The sequence below is a fragment of the Desmodus rotundus genome, chromosome 3, assembly GCF_022682495.2.
Source record: "Desmodus rotundus isolate HL8 chromosome 3, HLdesRot8A.1, whole genome shotgun sequence".
Lineage (NCBI taxonomy): Eukaryota > Metazoa > Chordata > Mammalia > Chiroptera > Phyllostomidae > Desmodus > Desmodus rotundus.
The window spans coordinates 191,728,997-191,741,143 of record NC_071389.1 but is presented as its reverse complement, the minus strand read 5'-3'; the positions used below and the strand labels follow the sequence as shown (position 1 = coordinate 191,741,143).

At 48.3% G+C, this 12,147-nt stretch overlaps 1 protein-coding gene across 4 annotated transcripts in view; it reads left to right on the top strand.

Moving 5' to 3' along the window:
- The window catches only part of LARGE1 (LARGE xylosyl- and glucuronyltransferase 1), a 453,793-nt gene that overhangs the window by 123,164 nt on the left and 318,482 nt on the right, over positions 1–12,147 (top strand). For all 4 annotated transcript variants that reach the window (XM_053919473.2, XM_053919472.2, XM_024579159.4 and 1 more), the window contains exon 2: positions 2,931–3,118. In XM_053919473.2, coding sequence (XP_053775448.1) covers positions 3,013–3,118 — 106 coding nt within the window. In that variant the 5' untranslated portion in view covers positions 2,931–3,012. The remainder of the gene's footprint in view (positions 1–2,930; positions 3,119–12,147) is intronic.

The window sequence follows — 12,147 nt, the reverse complement described above, 5'->3', positions numbered from 1 at the left end:
GCTAAAGAGTTTTTTAAATGTTATTTAAATATTAATGCCACTTGCCCTGGCCAGTGTGGCAGAGTGGATTGAGTGCTGACCAGCGAACTAAAGGGTTGCTGGTTTGATTCCCAGTCAGGGCACATGCCTGGGTTGCGGACCAGATTCCCAGTAGGGGGCACACGAGAGGCAACCACACATTGGTATTTCTCTCCCTGTCTTTCTCCCTCCCTTCCCCTCTGTATAAGTAAATAAAATCTTAAAAAAATATATTAATGCCACTGGAGTTCAGTTTCATATATATATATTCCTACTTTCCCCTAAAGTGGAAATTCTGTAGCTTTCTGGTTATATTTCTGTGTATTGTACTTTTCCACCCCTTTGGTATGGGAACAAACATTGGCGATATATTTGACCCTGGGAAAGAAAATACTCATAAGATTAAACATGAAGAATTGAGGTTAGATCAGAAGAAAAATGCCCCCTGAAGATTGTTCGAGCCAATCCCCTAGGGAGAGCCTGAGGTGTCCCCACCATAGGTTCCTGGGACCTTTGGCCCATTAATTAATCCTTTCAGGCCTTAGTTTTCTTGTTCATAAAATGGGGGTGAAGAATAGGTTATTCTGAAAATTAAACAAGTGAAAAACATAGAAAAGTGCTTGATACAGAATAAGTGCTGCTTACTGCTAGTTGTCTTTATTATTATAAGTGAACTGTTTGAGGAAAAAAAAAAAAAAAGAAAGCATTTTCATGCAGTAACTCCTGAAGGAGAACTGTGTAGGTAGGTCATTTGGTTTTATATCAGCCGCTGGGCATGTCAGTCAGTTCTAATTTGTTGGGATCTGTTTTCTCCAAAACCCTATGGTGGGAGAGGGGGAGGGGGAGAGAGAAAACCCTGAGTAAGGCTGCTCTTGGGTTCCGGGGGAGGGGGGTCTCACCCTGTCATTTGCTTGATGGGTCTGTGCTAGTCACTCGGGATTTCTCATTTAAGCCTCCTAATCACCCTCCCAGGCAGAAGGTGTCGCTTCATTGTGTAAATGAATAAAATAAAGTTTAACCAGAGACAGGGGGCTTGCCAAGGCCGTAGCTAGCCGAGTGTGGATCCAGATCTGTCTACCTGCACAGCCTTCTCCCTCAGCACGCCCTCCTCCTGAGGGAGAGACCACCTGCATTTCCTCGGTTCTCGTTCCTAGTGACTAGTGGAGTGTGTTTGTGGGCTTGGTTTCTCACTCTTCCCCAAGGGCAGACTTTTCTCAAGTCAACATTCTTTGTTTAAATAGATTTTGCTTTTTTTGGCTTTACTTTCTGGTGCACACCCTCCAGACCTCTGGTCTTTCATGTGTTGCGGAAGAGGGCCATTTAGAAAAGTGTTGGAGCTGGTGCAGAGCGAAGGCTGGCCTTTGACAGCTCCGATGGGCTCCGTTAGGTGTTTATTGCCTGCAACTTGCTGAACACAAACTCCTGGAGCTGCGGAGGGCCTTTTCGGTTAGATTCCGATTCCCTAATTGTCAGCAGACGATTATTAGGCACCTGCTGGTGACAGGCCGTGTGCTAAATCTTAGGGAATGCCAGGTGCATCCGACAGGCCGCCTGTCTTCTGGAGGCAAGGCTGGCGGGGAAGGGAGACAGTTCAACCAGACCGTCCTGATATTGTTGTGTCACAGAATCCCATGCTTATGATTTTGTAATACATGATTTTGTAATTTAAGAAAAGGGGGGCATTATTTGTGCCAGACCCTGTGTGTTAGGAGGAGGTGGAGATGGGATTTCATGGTCTGTTGGTTTTTTTTTTTTAATAAGGTGCTTTTTAAAAAAAAATTATTTATTTATTTTTAGAGAGGGGGAAGGAAGAAAGAGAGGAAGAGAAACATCAAGGTGTGGTTTCCTCTCATGCGCCCCCTACTGGGGAACCTGGCCTGCAACCCAGGCACGTGCCCTGACGCGGAATTGAACCAGCGACCTTTTTCCTCACAGGCCTGCGCTCAGTCCACTGAGCTGCACCAGCCAGGGTGGTCTGTTGGTTCTTTAATTCATTTCTAAGTCACAGGAGTTTCTGGTTACACTCAGGTGAAAGGCTGCCTCCATCTGTGTTACCTTCTCCCCCTCCTTTTTGTCACATTTCAGCCAGTTTTCCGTGTGGTCTAAGGACTGTCTTTATGCAGACTGGTTACAGGTTACCTCTGTGCTCCTCCCCATTCTATACACCTTCCAGTTGTTTTCCACGCCTTCCTGGACATCTTCCATGTCAGAGATGAACGCTATAAAGGCGGTCCCTGTTGAGTGCGTGTAGGTTTTCCACGGTGATGGAGATGTAGTTTCCTGCAGCTGATGTGTCCTCTCCGATCGCCTTTCCTCTGTGTCGTCTGTCGGCCCCACATGCCTTCCACAGTTCTCCCTGCCAGGGTCATGGGCACTGTTCTGCCATCCTGACCACATGTGGATCGGCCAGCAACTTTATCGTCCTTCCATGGAGTTCCTGCAAATCTCAGTTGTCACACTCCTGGGGTTCCTGTGGATGTATTCTGCTGGTCTCTCTTGTTAGACTGTGCTCTCTAAAGCAAACCCTCTGCTTTTTCAAAACACAGCACCTGGTTAGTGCTCGGTGTCTACCAGGTGCTAACTAAGTGCTCCTTTAATGAGTTGTTCTCGTTCAGGCTTCAAAAGTAACCTATAGTATAAAGTGCACGTGTGGGGGGGGGGGTTGTGCGTGCACATGAGAGGGAGAAAGAGATTCCTTACAGTTGTTATCATCTTTTATTTGCATATTTTTTTTAACTGCCTCAGTTTTGACAGATCGCAAACCGGCAGCGTCATCTCCCGGGCTAAAAGGTTAGCGGGAAACTGTGGACGAGTTGGACCGCTCTCAGGATCTCCAGGCTCTTTGCCTCTGTGGTCTGCATCCCTGTACTGTGCTAAGAATTCAGCTCTTCCCCTTTGCTCTTCCTTTGCAGAGAATATTATGAGGGAGGCCAAGGACTCCACACTCCGGGCAGAGACACGGTGCTGGGCATAGGGATTGCCCCCTCTGAGAGGATGCTGGCAATCTGCAGAGGGAGACGGAAATTCCTGGCTGCCTCGCTGACTCTTCTCTGCATCCCAGCCATCACCTGGCTTTACCTGTTTGCCGGGAGCTTTGAAGGTAAGAGGAAGCTTTTCCAAAGTGAGAGGGAAAGGGGGAAGGAAGAGAACACCCACTGTCCTGGTGTCCTAGCACGAGGCTCTGAGTCATCGAATCCAGCTCGTCATTGTGTGGAACCGAATGCCGGTGCCCGGTCACAGGGACAGATGTGCCCAGATTTACCCAGGTAGTTGGAGGGAGTCAGTGATGTGAGGAGAAAAAGATAAACACAGAAGCAAATAAGGTGCCCCTGGACGCAGTGGCATGGTGGAGGTTACACAAATGTCAGATACCAGCTTTGCGAGTGGAAAAGGTTGGGTCCTCGAGGGATTACTTGGCTCTTCCTGGAGCCAAGTGTTTCATTCTTTCTCTTCCCACCTATTCTTTTCTTTGTTCACATTTTGTTATTGTTGCTCCTGCTGGGGTCCGACACCTCTGCTACACCAGGGGCTGGACGAACGGTGATAAGGCACCTGGACCTTCACAGTGCAGTGGAGGACAGAGCCAGGCGACCGCACACTGATTGCGGCACACCACTGCCAGTGGTGTGAGGAGGCAGCCCAGGAGGATGTGGGAGACGGATGTCGGAGCTGTCGGCCGAGCTGGGTGTGAGGCATGATCCGTCATTCTGACAGGCCGAGTACAGGAATGCAACGGAGGAGGAGCGGCCCTCCCCAAGGAAATGAAAACCAAGGCTAATCCTCGCCACTTTCCAGAAATTGGTAGGAAAGGACTCGTGAACCGTTCTTCCAGCCTGCAGTTTCAAGCTCAGCGCTGTGTGTTGTGTGTGGGTCAGAGGTAATTTTCTGAGCTCCGGGGAGGGAGGCACAGCGGCGTTGTGGAGCACACTTTCTTCTTATTTACCCCACACTGGAGTTAAAAGAGAAAAATCAAAGGAAATCTGGCTCAAGGAAGTCGCTACTGTGTTTTTAAACATTTTCTTTATGCATAATTTTATTGACAGCTCAAGGCTACCTTTTAATTAGGAGTTCCACTTCGCTTTCGGAGACTCGCCCTGTGTTAGCGAGGCTGAATATAAACGAGGCGGAGCTGTGTGCCTGCCTCGCAGGGAGGGGCCCAGTGACACGCCCCTGTCACTTTCCTGTCCCCACTTCCCTGCAGGGGGTGGAGCTTTCATCTAAGCAGCCGGAGGGAGTAAATTATGCCTTGGCGGGATGGATGGTTAATTTTGGGCAAAGACATCAGAGGGAGGAAGGTGAGTCAGTGATAATCCTAGAAGAGCTATAAGGAAGCATTCTTCTAGGGATGATGGAGGAATCCTTCTAAAACAAGGCTAAGAGCACCCGCTGCCAGACTAGAGTTAATACATTACAATGTCGACTTGCACAGTATAGCAAGATTGGTGGTGGTGGTGGTGGTAGTAGTAGTAGTAGTAGTAGTAGTAGTAGTAGTAGTAGTATGACAATACCAACGATAATAATGATGATGACAGCAATAGAAACTACTAGTATTTTGAACATTTTCTACCTGCCAGGCTTCGTTGTAAGGACTTTACATGTGTTAAGTCTGTCTCTGCAATAATCCAATGTAGTAGGTACAGATGAAGAGGCGAGGCAGAGAAGCTTCAGTGATATTCCCAGAGCCAGTCAAGATATGGGGCCTGGATGACTGGACTCGAGAGCTGGACTTGTAAACCACAGAACTGTTGTAGGTTGGGGCTTCAGTGAGGTAGCAGACTTCAGCAAGGGGTTTGATTGGGTGTCACATGACATTTCTAGGTGCCTTGAGGGAAGCTGCAGAATGTTGATTTGCACTCATTGATAGCAACTCAACCCTAAAAGATTTGAGCAAAAGGGAGACTTGGGGGCTAACAAAACTTGTAAGTTTGAAGACAACATCGGCTTCAGGTAGGGTTGGATCCAGGGGCTCAAAGGATAGTCATGCAGCTCAGTCTCTCTTCATCCTTTTGCTCTGCTTGTCTCTTCTGTGGTTTCCTACAGGGTAGCTTTTACCCTGAAAACAGAAGAAGCTTTAGTTTACAACTTATCCTCCTACTGCCTGTAGAAAGAGGGGTTCCTCCTCCCCCTAATTCTCCAGGATTGCCTCTGGTTACCTGTCCAGACCTGAGTCACTGTGACTGGGGAGGCTGGGGAGGGTGGCCCCAAGCCCTGTGCCTGCTTCTGGTCATAAGGTAGAGAGGAGTTCCCTGAAACATGTGGAATGACATTGGGGGAGGGGTGGCCCCCAAAGGTAAGTGGTGCAATTTCTCAGAGGCCAGACTAGAAGTTGATCTGCATTCCAGAGCATTCATAACTGGCTGTGCTCAGTCATGTGTTGATGTCACCTTGAAGGGTCTCTTCCAGCTTCACATTGTCTTCCCTGCCCTCGCTGATGGAGGGACTGTGATCCTTGACTTTGAATGATTTTATTAGACTAGAAGGTAGATCATAGGAAACTGGGAGGACTGAGAAAATACTCTGAAGCCACATGCACAGACTGGGCGGAGGTACTATACCTGTAATCATGAAGCTTACCGGTGAATCCTACCCTTGGGACAAAGTCAGAAACCGCTTTAAATAAGGGCTGGGTGATGGGTACATGAAGAGAAATATTCTAGCTAGAATGATAAAGGTGACAGATTTCTCTTTACAGGTAACAGTCCATAGCTGGGCCACTGCATTTATTTCTGCAGGCTATACTTTTAGAACAGACTACATAATTCAGCACACTTAGGAGAATCCGGGTGAATGACAGGGCCCGTTCAAAGCTTGTTACGTTAAAAATAGTGGAAAGAATTGAGGCTGTTTACTCGGGAGCAGCAGAGGCTCCAGGTGTGTATGATCAGCGTCAGCTAATAGTCAAAGGGCTGTCACCTGAGAGGGAGATCAGGCTCACTCTGGTGGCCCCTGAAGCTGTGTTGGGGCCATTGTATCATAATGGGGTCCAGCTTATCATAACAGCAATCATTTGTCCAGTGCTGGACTGAGCTGCCCCGGGAGGGAGTGAAATACGCACCACAAGTCGTGTGCAAACACAAGGCAGTATGATGGGAGGTAGTTGAGCGTCGGGGACAACTGGACAGGACGGCCTGCTAACCTCCTGACCCCACGGATCCTGAGACTCGGGAAAAGGCTACCGTGGAGTTCCTGCCCATCACTGTAGACAGCAGCGCGCTTGCAAACGGTCCTGCGGAGACATTCTCTCTGTAAACACAACTTGGCAATCTATTTATTGACACCCTTGAGTTTTCCGTTTCAAGGCAGGTGGAGCCATAAATAAGGTGCAGAGTTGCTGTCTGCTTTCATGGAAATGCTATTCATAGTTAATGTGGGTTTACTTATTTTTCAACCCTGTTTAATTTCAATGGATCTCCCGAGAGCAGAGCTGAGAACTCACCCTGAGATGCGGAAGGTTTCAGCATAAGTTTGGAGTTCGATCACACTCTGCAGAAGATGTTGAGCGATCCCTAGGTGGGGTCAAGCATCTCAGGCCCTACGACCAGCCAGGGCAGTGGGGGGTGTGGGGCACAGCCCCTCCTCTTTCAGAACTTCATCTCCTGCAGTGTGAAGTAACGTGGTAAACACGAAGCACACCTCTTGAAGTGCTAACATTCTACAAGGTTATGATTCTAAGCATTTAATGTCCATTAGAAAGGGCCTTCTCCAATTCATGGGAAGAGGGAATGGCTTCTTGTGATTTGCTCCTGAGTGTGGATCCAGGGTTAGTGGGTAAAGTGATGGGGAAGCAGGCATTTTCTCAATGTAAAAAGGAACAGCTGTTCCAACCACTCGATTTTCTAGGTGTTGGAGTCCACCACCTGGGAAAGGGATGCGCTCCCTATTCCCAGAACTGTGTGCCAAAGACTAGCCAAGTGAGCACTTGGTTAGGGATGCTAATCGGGATGTTCGGTTGGCACCTAACACCCAAGTTCCTAAGTTCTACTTCTTGCTTTGTTTCTTCTCAAGTCCACCTCTCTTCCTCTGCCATCTCAGTTAACATTCCCAGCCTCTGGGCCCCCAGGCTCCACGCTTCAGAGTCCTCATTGTCTTTCTTCTTCATTCCCTCCATCGCGTGGTTGCCTCACCCAGTTGCAGCTAACCTTGACCTCTGGCCCCACGTTCCTCTGTGATGCACACTGAGGCAGCAGCATCTCCTCCACCCTCCAGAGAGCAGCCACAGCTACGTACTGAATCACAGCACCAATCTGCCTCTCGTTGGCCTCCTGGCTCCACCTCCTAATGTCCTGTTCGTACTCTCTGTCCAGCCATCCTGGACTTGCACATCCTGGTGCGCTGCCCTCTGTGGCCTCGGGTCTCCTCACACGCCGTTCCTTCTCTCTGGGACAGGCCACCCTTCCGTCCTTCTCCTCCTCTTTGCCTGGCTCACTTGGCTCCTCCTATCTCATCTTTAACATGATTGCTCTTTACCCTCAACTCTGTCGGTTTCCTCTGCTACATGCCCCCCCCCCCAACTCCTGTACTTCCCCCTCCTTCATAGCACAACCCTTGGTTTTTCTCATCTGTATAACCCCCTGTCTTCAGGAAAGGTTACCAGCATCGGGAGGGAAGGGAGTGATTCTCTTGTGTTCATGTTTCCATCTCTAGCTCCGACTATGGTTCCAGGAGCCAAGCTGGTCCCCAACTGTTTGTTGAATGAATGAATGAGGGAAGAAATGCACTCTCTCCTGGCTTGGAGTGCCCACAGTTCTCCCCATTGCCTCCTGGATGAACTCCACACCCCTTTTCATGGCTCTCGGGTCTTGCACAGGCTTTTCCCCTTAGCTTATAATTTCTCTTTTCACGCAGGTGAGTGCCTCATTGAACTCCCTGAGGTAAATTCTACTTTGCTACCTCCTCATTTTTGCTCTTCTTTCTTTCTGCTCTGTATACAGTTCTTGTCTCCATGACCCTTCCTCTCAGCCAACACCTCCAATGCCCATGTTCAATGTCATTTCCCCCTGGTGTCTGATTCCGTATGGAAATGCCTGTGGCAGCCCTCACCGAGGGATATTTTGCTTGTTCGGTGTCTTTCTAGCCACGTGCTCACGAGTGCCTTGAGCACATCTCTTGAGACAAGAGACTGTTTCATTCACCTTCATCCTTCCAGTGCCTGAAAATCACTGTCCGTGGGTCCTTAGGAAATGCTGACTGGGAAGGACTCCGGGCATCGAGGGAAGCTGGAGGCACGGGCGGCGAGGCTCCTCCCTGTGTGCTGAGCATCTGTGCTTTTGAGGCCTCAGGAGCGGGTGCCAGGAGCCCCACCTTCCTCCTGGCTGTGATGCTAATTCTGGCACTGGAGTGATTCTGTTCAAACGCCCCTCCGTGGGAATTAGATCATGCCTCTTATTTTCCCCCAGGATCCCCTTTCCTCACGGGCATGTGATTTTTATTTGCGGGTGAGGTTCTTTCTTTTCTGCCCATCAAGGAGCTGGGATTCAGCTGTTACTGAGTTATCAGCACGAGGGAAAAGGGTGCTCGTCAGCCATTCGGAAAATTGTTTACACATGCCGTCCTCCCGATAATTTATAAGCAGCTCTGTGGGTTGGCTCAGTGCGGAGGCTTTCCCTGGTTAGCGAGTGTGTCGTGGCTACTTCACGGCAAGTGTCTTCAGAAGATACACAGTCCTGAGTGGTTAAAACCAGTGTTATGTAGAGGCCCAGAGATTAACTTGTGAATGGATTTCAGTTCGCACCCACCTTTTGTCATTCCTGAAGCCTCAGCTCACTGTTCCTGCTTCTCTTATCAACACAAGCTCCTCCTGAAATGGAAGGAACGGTTGGAGAGTTGCCACGATAAATTTCAGCAGGAAGAAATGGGGGCCCTGACATGTGGGCGCTTTGAGGAGGTGCAGTGAAAACCAGGGAGTTGTAAGTTAATGTGTTTGCTTTGCTTTGTCATGATGGGGGGTCAGAGTGCAGGAGGGGCGATGGGGAGGGGTCTCTTATCCCAGTAGAGCTTGCCGAAGCACCACTCCTTTCCCAGCCTCGCGTGCACTCCCCCGTCCCTGAGCTCAGAGGCTGAGCAGGGAGGCTGGTGAACGCCGGCGGTGCACAGTGCCTCTGGAGACTAGACCGTGTGGCAGCTGTGACGGCAGCCAAGCCAGATGGCCTTTTTGCCGGTGGTCCAAGTGTATCACTTAATAAGAATGTGATGGGGTATAAGAACACAGGATGCGGAATGCGAAAGGAAATGGAAAGTGTAACATAAATGTTGTGAATAGTTTTAAAAATCAGAAATGAAGGGCTTTCGCAGCCACTGCTTAGTAGCTGTGAGTGCCGAGCTGAAGAGAAGGCCACAGGGGGGCTGCCTGTGTCTGTGGCCCTTATGTTGGGTCAAAGGGCATCTCCTTGAGGTCTTGGAATCTATGAGGGTGGTTGAAATCTATCCCGATTTAACTTGGTTGGGAGGTGGTTGCTCAGGTGACTCCACCTATTCTTAGCTTTCCTGTGTGAGATAATGGTGGTCCTGCTGGGATGGAGAAAACGACCCCCACCCCGTTGTATGAGTTGGCTGCTTCTCCTGGAGGGGCTCCTGGCCAGAGCCTTAGGCCAGGCAGCAGAAAACCTGCCATGAGTTTCCTGTGGCTGCTGTAACAAATTACCGCAAATTTAGTGGCTTAGAAAAGCCCCCCCCAAATTGTCCTACAGTTGAGGAGGTCGGAGATCTAAAGTCAGCCTCACAGGGTTAAAGCCAAGATGCTGGCCGGGCTGGTTCCTTCTGGAAGCCCCAGCAGAGGCTCCACATGCCGGCCTTTTCCAGCCTCCAGAGGCAGCCAGCCTGCTGTGGTTCGAGGCCGTTCCTCGATCTCCACACTTAGGAGGGTAGCACCTGCGAGTGCGGACTCTGATCTCTGCTTCTGCCTTCACATCTCTCTCTCTGGGACCCTTCTGCCTCCCTCTCCTAGGACCCTTTGATCACGTTGGGACCACCCGGACAATCCGGGATTACTGACCCAGTTCAAAACCCTAATTTAATCACATCCACAAAATCCCTTTTGCTACATCAAATAGCATACTTACAGGTTATGGGGGTTAAAACATGGACATGTTTGGGGGGGGGGCATTATTTGGTCCTCCATACCCCGCCTCCCCAGTTCCATTCTCCCACACCCCCTTCATGCTGTTCTCATCCTTTAAAGGGGGTTGGACCATCTGCTTTATTACACGGACATCTCATCTTGCTCTAGGAGTCTTGGGTTCTGTCATTTTAATGTGAGATGTAAATACTCAGCAGGACCTGTGCCTCATGCAAAAGGCATCGTGTTCAGGTGTGTTGGTTGGTTCAATTTGAGACCACACCACTGTGTCTATAATAGGTGCTTAATCAATGACCAATGATTGAGGTTTTCTGAAAAGAAAGGCCAGAACTTCTGTTCTCCGGGGTCCTGGTCTTCAAGTGAGTTCATTGCAGACACCAATATAACCTAAGAAGAGAGGGATTTCAACCAGAGAGACCTGTTGACTGTTGAGTAGGTTTGTTAATTTTAGGTAAAAGATAGCCATCTGTATAACTACTTTGGAGTACTCTTTGGTGTTCTCCCCCAAAGTTGAGCCCCCCCCCACCCAAGGCCCAGCAGTTCTACCCCCGCCATAGGGACATGTACCTACCAAAGAGAATTTGTACATTTGCGCAAAAGGTGTGTGCAAGAATGTTCACACCAGTGTCACTTGTAATTGTACCAGTCGGGAAACTACTGAGATGTCCATCCACAATCAAAGAAACAACAACTAGTGGCATGTTTAGCTAGTGAAGTGCTACACAGCAGTGAAAAAGAATATACTCACAGGTAGTGCTGAGATGGAGACGATAGATCCAAGAGTACATACTGTATAATTCCAATGATAGAAATACACAAACAGGCAAAAATCAACCTAGGGGTAGAGACCTGGTCCCGTGGGGATACTTCCTTCATAAGGAAGATTTTGGGGTGCTGTGTAATAATTTATTTTTTTAACCTATGTGATGAGTATATAGGTGTGTTCATTTTGCGACAATTTGTTTTTCACTTATTCACTTTTCTGTATGTTACATTGTTTTTAAAAGTCTGTGCAGATCTTAATAGTTAAGTATCTGAGTTTGAAGACATTTTGTGGGTTTTGCATTCGGTTCAATAAGAGGAATTTTATGAGCCTTTGGGATTTTTTTGAATTTCTGTCACTGTTTAACTTTGAAATTCAAATGCTTTTTAAGCATGAAACTTTCCTTTTGGGATAGATGTTGAACATTTTTATTTAAGCACATTTTCTTTTTTCGTTCCTGCTATGCCTCACCATTTGGGCCAGATTCCCCCTCTGAGGGTCTGATCACAGCACTGATGGCAAGATCTGAAATTTGCTCCCAGAACCCTAATTGAGAAAGGGCATTTCCATCAGTTTGAAACAAGCCCAGTAGTACAGGCTCACCTCGGAGACACCGTGGGTCCTGTTGCAGACCACCCCCATACAGCGAGTGGTACAGTAAAGGGAGTCACAATCTTTTTGCTGGTGGAGGGTCTTGCCTTCAATTGGTTAGTAAAAATGTAACATCTCTGAAGCACAATAAAATGAAGTATGCCCGTATTTCTGCCAGAACTCTAGCAGTGACGTAGCTCCAGTTACTATGAAAGCAATGCCATCTCCGGACATGGACATCAAGCCACATTAGATGAATATGCCCATCTGCGTTAGTCAACAAGCATGCATCTTCATAAGTTCCATGCGCCTGGAAAAGAGAAAAACTTTCGGTATTGTACTGCAAATGATACAGAAACACAAAGAGAATACACAGGGTGGAGAAAGTAGGTTTATGGTGGTTTGTATGGAAAATAATACAACAGTTAATAAAAATGCAAGAAGAAACTCGGTTTCACATACTCACAGCTGTAAACCTACTTTTGCCCCACCCTGGATACTACTTAGCAGTAGCTTCTATTTATAGCTTGAGAAACAGAATTGGCAGTAGTATTGGCTTTGGCCTGCCCACTGCTTTAACCATGTTTGATTTTATAGTAATAGTTAAGCAGTGGGAGGTAGCACGTGAAAATCATAATTTCCGGCTTCCACATCTGTCCTTGTTGGCCCCTGCGTCGTCCCAGGCACTGTTGTTTCACGT